At 32.3% G+C, this 13,381-nt stretch overlaps 3 protein-coding genes across 3 annotated transcripts; all 3 read right to left on the bottom strand.

Annotated features, from left to right (window-relative positions):
• Nucleotides 1-2,046: 2,046 nt before the first annotated feature.
• On the bottom strand, nucleotides 2,047-3,713 carry LOC134257973 (fibronectin type III domain-containing protein 1-like). Its single transcript, XM_062740545.1, has 3 exons — nucleotides 3,559-3,713; nucleotides 3,263-3,414; nucleotides 2,047-2,173 (listed from the first exon to the last, which is right to left on the bottom strand). The coding sequence occupies exons 1-3, from the start codon at nucleotides 3,576-3,578 to the stop codon at nucleotides 2,064-2,066; spliced, it is 282 nt and encodes a 93-aa protein (XP_062596529.1). The 5' UTR covers nucleotides 3,579-3,713; the 3' UTR covers nucleotides 2,047-2,063.
• An 80-nt stretch (nucleotides 3,714-3,793) lies between these two features.
• LOC134257971 (uncharacterized) lies at nucleotides 3,794-5,574 on the bottom strand. The gene is made up of 4 exons (XM_062740543.1): nucleotides 5,226-5,574; nucleotides 4,637-4,721; nucleotides 4,097-4,322; nucleotides 3,794-3,812 (listed from the first exon to the last, which is right to left on the bottom strand). The coding sequence occupies exons 1-4, from the start codon at nucleotides 5,241-5,243 to the stop codon at nucleotides 3,794-3,796; spliced, it is 348 nt and encodes a 115-aa protein (XP_062596527.1). The 5' UTR covers nucleotides 5,244-5,574.
• Nucleotides 5,575-10,210: 4,636 nt separating this feature from the next.
• LOC134257972 (uncharacterized) lies at nucleotides 10,211-12,335 on the bottom strand (the record flags this gene model as incomplete). The annotated part of the gene is made up of 7 exons (XM_062740544.1): nucleotides 10,211-10,436; nucleotides 10,741-10,916; nucleotides 11,243-11,412; nucleotides 11,606-11,814; nucleotides 11,968-11,994; nucleotides 12,136-12,168; nucleotides 12,291-12,335. Coding segments are annotated over 7 exons (725 nt in total), but the record flags the coding sequence as incomplete, so codon positions are not given.
• Nucleotides 12,336-13,381: the final 1,046 nt, after the last annotated feature.

The following is a 13,381-nucleotide window of genomic DNA, read 5'->3' on the forward strand; positions in this document are numbered from 1 at the left end:
CTTAGATCTAGTTAATTGTCAGTTAGTCTACCCTCTCATGATTGGAAACACCATATGCAGGAGATGCAATTGTTGACTTTCGACACTTTATTTCGCCACCCCCAACAATAAATAAAAACCATCATCCATAAATTATCTTACTTTGCAAAATTCTCATTATACAAGTACACAAGTACCCTGAAGTTGATATTAATAAATTTAAAAGATGCATGGGTACCTCATTGACAAATCTTTTGTATAGCCTTGGTATAGGTAAGATTTTCCAACAATCTGTTGGAATTCAAATGGAAAATGAAGATAATGAACAATAATGAAGCTCAGAAATCCATTAAAACAAACAAATATGGTGCAGAGCAACATCAGAGGTGGGATCACATGCCAAGGAGGAGTAAGCAATCCCCGTGCACCTGTCATAATCGGGAAAATGAAATAAAAAATCCGCAGTCAATTAATTGTTCATGTGAAAATAATTACCCAACAATTATTATGAAAACACCAGTCAACATTCAACTTTTTGGCAGATTGTAAAGGAACAGGTGCGTAGTTGTGAACAGGGCTCTTCCTCACCGATATTTGACCCCAGGGCTTGATAGACTGTTTCACAAATTATACTGTTACATAAATATTTGTCATGTATCAGTTATATTATAGGAAAAATTGAGAAAAGGTTTGTATTACACACAAAAACACACCACTGTACTGTAAATTATAAAAGAGAAAGGTATGACTTGACTTGAACTAAGGCCCCTGGGGAGCAATTTCAGGGGGGAGGGGGGCACAACCATACATTTTCAGTTGAACGGCACCATAAACTGCTTGAATTCCTTGACAAGCAAAAAGAAGGAACATTACACATTATCACTGAGGGAGGAATAAGCATACTAGCTATGTTTTTAAAACATTTGCGGCAAAATTATGTGGGAGGGGGGGGGGGGGGCGAGCTCCCGTGTCTTAGAATAGAAGTCATGTAATTTATCGTCAGGAGTGGTTTTTGTATAAAGTGTTGAAAAATCGTATGTTTTGAAAGAAATTATTGATAGAAAGTTACCTGTAAGTTCCTCGAAGTATTTAATATCCACATCTGATTCACACCACTTTTTAGAATGTATGTGCATGGTACAGTACTTCTAGAGTTTCTTGTACTTGTATGTTCCAAATAAACTCGAAATAAAACAGATATACTGTACCAGGATATCTTGCACATCTGCTACATAACTGATAAATAGGGAAAGAAATTGATCTAAATATAAGATCAATATTATGGATTCAATACTTTTACTGTAAGCTTCCATTATTTATATAGAAAAATATTTATGTATCATACCTGTATTTGGGTTTAATATCAAGAGGATGGGCCTTGTACAAAACATTTCTTTAAAAAGCTAGGCAAACTATCGACAAATAAGTTCATGATACAAGCCATTACAAGGTTATTTACAAATTTTCATACTCATTTAAAGTCAACATTTCTTGAATTCTATTTCATAGGTTGCTTCAATGATCTTGTTCCAAATACGGTCTATCGTTAAATCGAGTGTTGAATGGGCTCTTAAGCCAATTGTTGGGCCATAATTATACCCTGCTTGAAAAGTTGGAGGGAATATAGTGATCGGGATGTCCGTCCGTCTAGCTGTACGTCGGTCTTTTACGCTTTGGGGTACCCATCTCTTATCCTCATGTACCACTGAATGAAATTTAATGAGACTTTACAGAATCTTTGTTACATACATGTATACAGTGTCATTGTGCACTTCCTATGGACACATTTTTCGGATTTCCGAAAACATTGACACTGCCATTCTTTCTGTCATATTGAAGGGTGTCCATCTCTCATATGTAAATCCTCTTATGCCACTGAATAAAACTTTATTATACTTTCACAGATTCTTTATAACACAATGCCATTATGCGCCTCCTACATATATTATTAATATATATATTTTTGTTGAAAAGGATGAGAATAAGAATATATATACATGTAAATAAAGAATTTCGTTTTTATTTAAAGTTCATAAAGTATTTATAACTGAAGTATATTGCATAAATTCCTGCTGGTATTTATATCAAGGAACTGTAACTCCACACTCGTACCAGGAATTGTACCAGTAGCTGTTGATCCTGCGACTTACTGTTCCGTAGTTGAACTGTTCCCCAAAATTGGAACGATAATATCCTGAAAAATATACCAGAAACGTAAGTATTCAAATCATTACAATCTTTTAAAAGTTTAAATTATCTAAATTTATATGAAATTTTCAAAATATGACATAACTTATATTAATAATGTCATACTTTGGTTTTATTATTATCGGTCAATTACTAAATGGTGATTTTGTTTAATGACCAGGTTTAAACAACATTCTTGTAGATGTACAAGTCTGATCTTGTTTGCTTGTTCTTGGTTTTTTTTTTTTTTTTTTTTTTTTTTTTTTTTTTTTAACATTGAAATATAGTGTACATAACTAAGCAATACCACTATTTTGTGCCTGGTTTTACTCTAAAAAATTACAAGAAAACCCCAAGGGCTGGTGGCTATACGCCTCCTAGGCCCCCACCAGGGCTTTGCCCTCAACTCACTGGGAGCCTTAGGGTGCATGGGTCCCAAACCCCCTGCATGAAGATATTCATAACACCCTAATCTCAAATTTTGTATCGGTCCATGAGAAGGGGGGGCACCTCATTATGAAACTTTAATATATCATGAAGCGTAATCAAACTGTTACAGGTAACATGTCATATATAACTTTTGCGTATATCCTTTCATAGAACAATCCAATGTAGATGCAATTTCAAATTTTCCCCTTTTTCTCATGGAGGGAGGGGGCCGATTCCATATTATTTGTGCTCAAAATATGAATAAATAATAAAAAAAAAAAAACCCCACATAAATCAAAGTATAAAGGTAAGCAAGAATTAAAGGAATGTATCTGAAAACAAAAGTAGGATATATGGAGGCTGACATTTGTGAACACCTGAGTTGTGTGAGGAGAATATGGCTTTAGAGACATATAATTGGTAAATGATAATAATGTAGATTTATCTGACTTGAAGTAAAGGTAATTAGTTAAGTGAAAATTAGAAGATGTATATAGAAAAATAAATCACATAAAAGTAAAAAAAAAAAACTCAACTTTTTTCTAGCTTCCAATTTACACGTAATGTTGATATTCGAGATTCTCCTAGATTAAAATTACCATTTTAAGTTTTTAACTAGGATAGACATTCTATAGACCTACAAGAAGCCTCACTATGACGAGATTACCTGTCACTACTGGAGCGTACGGATAATCGCCAGGTAAGTTAGCGTGCCCTTCAGATCCGCCCACGAGTTCACAGTGATCCGCCCCGGAGCCTGATCCATCAGCAATATTTAGAAATGTATCTGCTAAATTCTGTGCTCCAAAAATTTTGTATCTAAAATACAGACAACCACTGAAATCTAATGAATGTGGGAACTGTAACGTTACTGCCCAACACAGTACAATAACTAACTTTATAGGTAACTGTCGCAGTCCAATGACTTAAACAAGGAAAGGATAATTTAATAAAGTTACCGACCTGTAACTGCTGCAGAGCATTACAGCGACATAAGGCAGGGAGGTATATGCTGTTCTTCTGATATATGTTATGCCCCCGGAACAATTATTCCAAGAGTTGTCCACGGTAACGTTATATTGATACCAACATGACGAGGAAAAATTAAAACACTCTGGAATATCTTTCGTGAAAAAAATCAATGATTTAATAGTCAATTAAATGTTAAAGAAGTAAATATTAACATTTCCTATGCCCCTCATGAACTGGTATTAAAACTAGTAATATAATATGTTTAATATAATGTAATACTAAGTTATTTCCATGGAATCTATTTCTGAATAATCGCCTATGTACGTACATTCTTTCTTTTTATGCGAACTTTTTACAAACTTTAATCTTGGCCATATTTTTTGAAAAGTTAAAACCTTTCATATTTAACAGGTGTATTCCTTGTAACAAGACTATCCTCATGGTACACACAACTTTGTACTTTCGATCTTGACCTTTGGAGTTTGACTTGAATTTGAGAAACTTCAACCTTCGCCATAAGCTGTCATACTTGGGTTTCAGTGTTTCACAAACAAATTTGTCCTTTTTGTTATTATCTTTAATAACAGAGCACACTTCCATCTGGGATGTCCATGTTCCGTTTGGGAGACAAGTAGAAGTTAGGGACTCATATATGTGTGGGGGTTTTATGCAGTGATAATTCAGAACCGTCCCTACTGTTGTGGAGGTCACGGCTATAGAAGTATTACCCCTGTCTGGGTGAAGGTGAGGACAATCTGTCAAGTAAAAAAATAATCAGTTAATCATATTACATTATTTAACTTTTCAAGTTGACTTTTTCCTATTAGGCCATCTTTAAAAATTCGATTGGTGGCCCTCTCCGGTTGGCTTAAAGCGATTAAAACTTTTTTAATCTTCATGAAACTACCGGGTATTATTTTTTTTATTCATTCCGGTAAAAAGATATTGATGTTGCATTTTTTCTGGAAAAAAATCCTTCATACTTACTGATCCATATTTTTTTTCATCCCGAGCTAGGAGAGGACAAATAAACATTAATTTATGGATGACCTTATCATGAATATATCACCTGACTTCACGCAGGCTGGACCTGAAGCTGTTTTCACACATTTACTCTCGGAGGAACAAGATTCATTGCATTCTTCAAAATATCTCTGGAAAAGCAATTTTCAGATTAGAGATTTACATAAACCTGACCAGCGGTAATTGATGTCTTACATACATTTTAAGTTTAACCTATCAACACAAGTCATATGTCCACTTTTTTACCGGTATGTTTTTTTCTCTCAATCTATTTGCATGACTTTCAACTTTATAACTATAAACGTTAAATTGTGAGTGAATATTAAGGGTTTGTAATACATAGAATTATATATAGTAATCTTTCATGGGTTTCAAATGTGCAGTAACAGACAATAATTGACTTAAATGATTATTAGTCCAGAAATATTTATTTTTAATCCAAACAATAATATGTACATTTGTGTATCTCTCTTTTTTGTACTGGACTTAATTAACGTTGCAGCAAAAAATCACAAAACACGCTTACGCGGGTTATATCCAATTTTTCTGCAATGACTGCAACGTTGTTTTAAAATTCCGGATTTGTTAACCGACATTAAATAAAATAATTTTAATATTTAATTGTGTACAGTTACCTTTGGTGCTTTGGTCATCTCAACATATACATATTCCGGGTCCTGGACTATATCTGTAGGATGTTATTCGCCAGTTGATGAGGAAAGTTCACATTTTAATTGTTTTTGGTAGAAATTCAAGGATGCACAAACAGATCTAGCCAAGCACTCTTTCATACACATCTGCAATCCGATCGGCGATATTTTGTCCACAACGTGTCCCGTTAAGCGAGTGTTCGGAGTGGTCAGATTCGAAATGCAAATGACATTTTTACAAAAAGAAAAACAGAAAACCGTGCCCATGAAAACTGCTCTTCTTAAGAAAAACATGATTATACTCAAATTTTTGTGAGGCAAAAATGTTCATCGACTGATATTGATTTGTTCTAGGAAAAATGATTAAATTAATGTGTTTTTTGGGTCGGCTTTCAGTATTTAAAAATTCATAAGTATATTACACTATTTTTGATAAGACTATATTGGGATTTTTAATTTTCTGAAATATCACGCAGTGATACTAATATATTGAACTTGAACTTTCTCATTAATAGCGGCACTATAAGATTTATTATATATTTTTTTTAATCGAGGATCTATTTGCATGGTATCGATGATCATTTACAGCATTTTACAAATATTTCATGTATTAATAATTACAATAACAAGAACGTTGACACCTACAGTTTAACATTACCTCTGCTACTGACTGTTTTGAGCATTATCAATTATGATATACTAGTATCCGTTTGTTTTTAAAATAAACACCTCATAAAAAATTAAGGTCATATAATCATACACACAGATGTTGCTTTTCACAGGATAAAACAACAATTCTTAGAAAAGTTATCTAATTCCTCTTATGAAATACAACTAATCTATCACTTCTTTTATGTTAATATTATATCTCCTGCAAGATAAGTAGATCGATATACAGCTGATATATTATATTAATTTTGCCACGGGTTGTCTATCAGTCAAAAAAAAAAAATCCAAAATAATTCCAGATTCCATGACGGGAAAAGTTTCAATCCTACTTTGAGTTCTTAATGACAACCTCTGTGTACATTTAGTCCTTGGGGACAACATCTTCCAATAAACTGTTGGACTACCGATGGGCACTTATTGTGCTCCTTTAAGAGCCAATTTGTTTTAAAGGAGTAAATATGGTAAGAGCCGATTTTGGCCCCCTATAAATCAACATTTTAAAATGATATTCAGATATGTTTAATTGATATTTATTTTGTAGAAAAGATTATATAAGAAATATTTCCAATATATTTTTCACATTTATAGGCGCTCACTGGCTGTAAATGACCTGATAAATAATGTTATTTTTGTTATCTAGTAACCAAAAAAGTTAAAAAAAAAATGCCTTTTTCTTGATTTTTTTCTTATGGGAAACATAGAGCGCAGTATAGAATATAAATAATTTTTTTGTCACTAATTAGTATTGGATAGATGCATCTTTGGTAAAAGTTTAAAGAATGTTCTAGTTTGCGCTCAATATTTTCTGGAAGAAAAACTGCTTGAAAATAAGCAGTTTTATACAAAATATGCTAAAATAGCGGGAAAACGTAAACTTTATGATATCATATTTTTAAATTAACGGCATTTTGATCAAATTGACAATAACTAATAAAGGTCGCATGAATAGCTGTACAGATTAAAACTATATATATATAGTAACAAGCTAATTCAGAGAATTTGTGTCCCCCGCTTAGGGAAAAAGTAAACCATGCGCAGTTCGTGTTCCATCAGTTAAGTAAAGAATTATTAAATGTATACATGTATACTGAAGCAAATAAAATACATGGATGTCAATTTGCATATAAAGATTTGATTGCTTATTCTTTATTATGTGTATAGAAGATTCTTTTTATATGGAATATTTATCACACTGTAATAATGATTTTATAACCTCATAATTTTTTCATTTCACATGCTGAATACTATCATTTAGTAAAAAAAAAAAGTATTTAAAAAAAAGAAAAAATACATGACTTGCGTTATGTATTTTTTTCACATCTGAAGCGAAAGACATGACCACTGGACCACGGAATCGCTTTACACAAGGCGAAGTATATGCAGAACTGAAGTCACATAATTATATATGTATATATTCATGTTTTCATGTTCGGTATTCTCAAAATTTTACACAATCCTTGGTGTTTGATTTATTTAGCCTTTATTAAACAGTTCTAAAAGATATAATAAGAATATGAATCCGTGAGCTTTTAAAATAAACACCCATGCGCTAAAAATTCATGTTATATATAATGACACACAGAGCTGTTGTTTTGAGACAGAGATAAATTTTGGTATAAAAAATTGCATAATTGCAAAATCTTCTTTAATGTTTATATTATTACACACAACAAGTATAAATTTAGACCTTATATACCTCAAAATCAATGTATTCTTTTTAGGCCACGGAGTTGTTATATAAAATTTCACTGCAATAGTTTAAATTTGTAGTCTGTGGAAAGATAAGTCTTTTAAAACAGAATTTGCTTATTTATGACCTTACCTTTTACCTCAAAATCAATTTTTTGAGCCGCCTTTCTTAAATTTCATTTAAAGTCAAAGGGTTTTGAAATCGTGTGGAAAGAAAACACCTACTGACAGACAGAAAAAGAAAATACTTGCTGTGTAAACAAATTCCACATTAATATACTTTTCAAGCGGGGGACAAAAAGATATTCATTTTAAGGGGTCATTTGAGACTCTTATCATTTATTACTCTTTATATTCCTTTGAAGTTGAATATAAAAATATCCATTAGAAAAAGAAAACACTAGCTGTGTCAACCAATTCGACATTTAGATATATTTACGACTTTTTGTCCCCCGCTTGAAAAGTGGGGGATATTAATGTTTAATATCTCTTTCTGTCTGTCTGTAACGCTTTCGTTTCCACACGATATCTCGAGAATAGAGCTTTTGCAATGAAATTTAGCATAGCAACTCCCTATGAACTAAAGAAGACCCCTATTGATTTTGAGGTCAAAGGTCAAGGTCATAAATAAGCAAATTCTGTCTGTTAAAACACTTTCGTTTCCACACGATATCTCTAGAATCATTTGAGCTATTGCAATGAAATTTTATATAACAACTCCCTTTGGCCTAATAAAGACCCCTATTGATTTTGAGGTCAAAAGGTCAAAGTTCAAGGTCGTAAATTTATACATTCTGTCTGTGTGTAATACTATTATTTCCGGGCGATATTTCAAGAAGATTTTGAGCTTATGCAATGTAATTTTATATCAAAACTCCCTAGGACATCTCTCGCCCCTATCAAAATGCCCCGCCCCGTTTGTTTTATTAGTATTTATAGTATTACATGTCGCTATTTTTAGCGCAGGGGCATGAGGAGAGTTATTGTGTATAAAACAGGTTCTCGGCGGACTTTATATTCTTATTACATCTATTAGAACTTTTTAATAAAGATTAAATAAATCAAACACCATGGATTGTGTAAAATTTTGAGAATAACGAACATGAAAACGTGAATAAATTATATATGTATATATTCTGCATATACTTCACGCTCAAAGTAAAGCGATTCCGTGGTCTAGTGGTTATTTCTCTCTCGCTTTTGTAGAGGTCCCGGCATTTCCTGTGGTCCTTTTTATTTTTTTTTTAATACTTTTTTTTGAACTACATGATAGTATTCAGCATGTGAAATGAAAAATTTATGAGGTTATAAAATCATCATTACAGTGTGATAAATATTCCATATAAAAAATCTTCTATACACATAATGAAGAATAAGCAATCAAATCTTTATATGCATATTGACATACATGTATTTTATTTGATATACATGTATACAGTTAATAAAACTCACTGAAATCAAATTCAGAAATCCCATGAACAACATACCGCAGATCTTCTAATAGCAAAAAAGCAAGGTGTCCTTGAAATTCCAGAGGTTGAGTAAGAAGAGTTTTTAAAAACTGCATACATGCATTACATTTTTATGCGGTCCGTATATTGTTTTTGTCCTAGCTGTCTGTCTGTTTATATGTCTGTTGTCAACTTTAACCTTCGCAATAACTTTTGAACCGTGAAAGTTACAGACTTCATATTTGGTATGCATACTCCACCAAGCTCTTTTAAATGACACCAAGATCATTGAACTTGATACCTTGACAATGACGTATATGCTAAAAATAGCATTTTCGAACTTTTGCCATAACTTTGGAGCGATGAAGCGATAACGATGAAGCGATGGTGCATATTTGATATTACTACTTCACTAACTAAGCTCTTTCGAATGACACCAAGATCAATGACCTTTTGGCCTTGACTGTGACCTATATAATAAAAAAAGCTTTTTCGAACTTTGTTGCCGCCGGGTGCATAGTGTTTCACAAACACATCCTGTTCGCCATTACTTTTGAACTTTTGGAGATAGAAACTTCAGATTTGGTATGCTAATTTTAAAAGTTCTTTCAAATGACACCAAGATCAATGAGCTTGTGACCTTGACTGTGACCTACCGGTATATGCTAAAAATAGTTTTTGGAACTTTGTTGCCACCGGGCGCATGGTGTTTTACAAACACATCTTGTTTTCCTTCGGGTGTATGTTTATTTTTCAAGATAAAAAAACTAATATTTACATCCACTGAATATTTTCTCCTTTATTTCTTAAGAAAACCCATTGCGTTAATCACTGCATGAACTACATAAGGCATGTCGCCTGTACAGATTTCTTGATCAGTGGCTGTTCCATCAATGAAACGTATAAAGACGTTATCATAAGTAATACAATAATTAATCTTTTTAATCCTACTTTAAATGATTAATTAAACAGATATAAATGTAAACAATAAAATGCTTTCTTTGTTTGTTATTACTGGAATTAACGGAAGCAGCTATTGCAGAAAAAAATTACATAACCCGCTTACGCGGGTTATGTATTTTTTCTGCAACAGCTGCTTCCGTTAAGTCCAGTAAAAACAAACCAGTAAAGCATTTTATTGTTTAAATAAAACAGACATGCTAATATAAACCATTTTATTTGTCATATACATGTATTTTTGTATAAAAATGTTCTCACGTGATTCATTCTTGTTTAAGGTATATAAACATCTATCACTATATTTCACTGTATACATGTAAGTCTTTATAAGTCTTAGAGAACTCGTCTTTGATGCATTCCAACTACATCATCAGCAACTTATTTTTAGCTTTAATCTGGATAGCAAATGCGTCCGCATTGATCGAATCTGAAAGGATAAAATATTGAAACAAAAATAAAGAAAGAAGACAAAATCAAATATTATTATACTTACATTTTCCATTACAGTTTGATTGTGTGAAACATTAAAATACGATGGTCATAGCTGTAGGCAAACAAAATAATTGTAGGCGGCATTTTCTATACACTATCAGATCAATAATTAGATTTAAAAGTAACAAAAATACATGTATAATGTGAGAGTAGAATAAAATATCTTATGAACCAAATAAAAAAAAAAGAAAAGAAAGAGAAAAAATGGAAAAGAACAAACGCAAAAACACCACTAATACCTCTTTGCATATTGCACATGGTAGTTCCGGGACAGACAACGAAGTTTGGCATCGCTGATTCTCGTTTATCAAAGTCACATCCGGTGGGAGGGTAGAATGAAGTGGTAAACCAGGCTCTGTCGTTAGGACATCCCCCAAAATTGTGGGAAATTGACCAGTGTCTGTTCACTCTGCCACTGAAATAAAGATTTAAAAAAAAAACTTAACTTTAATTTCCCTTTTTATAGCTAAAGGTAGGGACACCTTATTGGCAAAATAAGGTGGGTTCCAAAATCCAACAGTAACCCCTTACAACTATTTCATTTCCAATATTCCTCTTCCCAAAATAGAACTTATATATTTTAACGATCTAACTGATTTTTGCACTAGTAGAATATGCTTGATTTATGTTATTATATAAGTTTCATGATCTAAATAGAAATCATTTATTTAGATCATATTAGAGTAATTTTTTTTTATATTATTATATATCATTTATATATACGAGTCATTTATCACGTACTCTTGTATTCCTTGAAGAGAGAAAAGATTGTATGTTTGAGTTGGTGTTAGATCCGTCCAAGATGAACTTTGGATCCGCCGACTAGAAAACCAGTCGGTATTGGTGCTGTTTATCCCGTCAAAAATTATTTCTTTCTGAACTTTACTGTTGATAATAACCAAAAATCGAACCTAAAATGGAATATTATCAAAATCTGTATTTCCTTACGATCAAAAATTAGTTGTTTTTTTTAAATCAAAGACTAAATCTGCTATAAAATTTTAATTACGGCAGGGACCTATATACTATATTAGTATATAGGTCCCTGGTTACGGGTATAAAAAGATCTTTATTTTTATTTCTTGGTGATTTTATCAAAATTACCTGTTGAATGTCCAGTTTTTCCCAGCTGTCGATCAAACCTGTTCTGTATGGAGTGAAACACCCTGGTACCTTAGCCAGCTCGATGCAATGTTCGGGAAATGCACCCCTGATTTCGTGTCGAACGCCCTGTGATTTGTAGATTTCATAGGGTGAAATCCCCGTCAGACTCTGGGCTTTGAAAGCAAGAGTCCAATCCCCGTCCTGTACGTCTATATATAGGATAAGGGCATTTATTATAATTTAATATTTTATGAAGATTTGTGATAATTATTTATGGTATTTCTTGTGAAAGACAGAAATAATTCGAGGAGAAAAATATATTCTCAATCTTTACAAACATACAAATATTTTAAAAGACTTACATTTTATGGCTGGTTCTGTGTTGGAAACTAGTGAAAAAAAATGTATATTCACATTTTATTTAAGTTTTGTAGAAATTGTTTTCCTGCATCAATTTGAACTAACATTAAATTGTCCATGTCTTTTTCTTAAAAAAGAAAACAGAGTTCAAAGAACAAAGATATACTCACTTTTAGTTGAACTGGAAAGTTCATCAACAGAAACTGAAAATGAAATTTCACGAATATATCAATTGTTATGGTAAATCAATTTAAAGTAGATTATTATTATAAAAGTAAATCAAAGGATTAAATTTGAAATATAACCTAAAACACTAAAATACTACCAATACTACTGCCAAAGCTGAGCTTTATGTCAAATGCAAAGTTTTCTGATTCAAAATTGTGGATTTGTATAGAAAAAATGTTATTTTTTACAATTTGGGTATAAAATTAACTTTTGAATGTTCCTCAAAGAAAGAAGGGGGAAATCCGATCTATTTATTTTTTTGATACGGAAAAGAGCAAACTTAATAACTTTTAGGAAAATTTTACACATGAAAAAAGGAAAATTAAATAAAATCATTGTTTAAAATTTGAAAATGTCTTGGCCTCGGTCCTAAAGTCTATAGAAGAGCCATTTGTGTTAAGAAAAAGATCTGTTGCCATCTACTGAATGGCGTTTTCAGCAGAATAGAGCTTTTTGAAAAATAGCTAAAGGATTATGTTGTTTGTGACGAGCTGACGCTTTGCTTGTCGAGAACTTTAAATATGGTAAATGCTTTAAAATTATATTTTCACGGCTTTAATTTATTATGGACTCTAAAAATGCATATAAAATAAATAATGCTCTTTTTTAACTGTTTATAATAAGATTTGTGTTTTCTGTCCCCTTTTGAAAATCCGTTAAACGTCGGCGATGTGTATTGCAGTTGACCGACTTTAGCGTGGGAGAGACGCGATCTCGGCTACTTCCTTTGATGTGGCGAGAATGTGACGAAGTTTGTGTATATGTCACTGTATATATGCGATATAAAATGATGTACATGATCAGTTTAAATTCAAATAATGAAATAATAATGTCTTTTCTTTGGAATGGGACTTTAAAATGTTGCAGCTTTTTTCAAGAAAAAAAAACACATTGCGGGTCGTTCAGTTTTCTGCAAGAGCTGCAATGTTAATTCTAGAACAAACAAACATTGACGCAAATAATAATGTGTCAACATTATACCTTTGGTGCTTTGGTCATCTCAACATACACATATTCCGGGTCCTGAACTATATCTGTGGGATGTAAATCGCCAGTTGATGAGGAAACTTCACATTCTAATTGTTTTCGGTAGAAATTCAAGGATGCACAAATATATCTAGCCAAGCACTCTTTCAGACACATCTGCAATCCGATTGGCGAAATTTTGTCCACAACGTGTCCCATTAA

The sequence above is a fragment of the Saccostrea cucullata genome, unplaced genomic scaffold (assembly GCF_032062105.1).
Source record: "Saccostrea cucullata isolate Sc308-1 unplaced genomic scaffold, CSIRO_AGI_Scuc_v1 ctg14779, whole genome shotgun sequence".
Lineage (NCBI taxonomy): Eukaryota > Metazoa > Mollusca > Bivalvia > Ostreida > Ostreidae > Saccostrea > Saccostrea cuccullata.

What these genes read in the sequence shown, in the direction of transcription:
- LOC134257971 (XM_062740543.1), bottom strand. An exon ending in TCCAGCCTGCGTGAAGTCAG is followed by an intron (nt 4,323 to 4,636) that starts GTGATATATTCA and finishes TTTACTTGACAG; the next exon opens with ATTGTCCTCACCTTCACCCA.
- LOC134257973 (XM_062740545.1), bottom strand. Translation starts at nt 3,578, where the DNA reads ATGCTCTGCAGCAGTTACAG. An exon ending in ATGCTCTGCAGCAGTTACAG is followed by an intron (nt 3,415 to 3,558) that starts GTCGGTAACTTT and finishes TCTGTATTTTAG; the next exon opens with ATACAAAATTTTTGGAGCAC. An exon ending in GTACGCTCCAGTAGTGACAG is followed by an intron (nt 2,174 to 3,262) that starts GTAATCTCGTCA and finishes TATATTTTTCAG; the next exon opens with GATATTATCGTTCCAATTTT.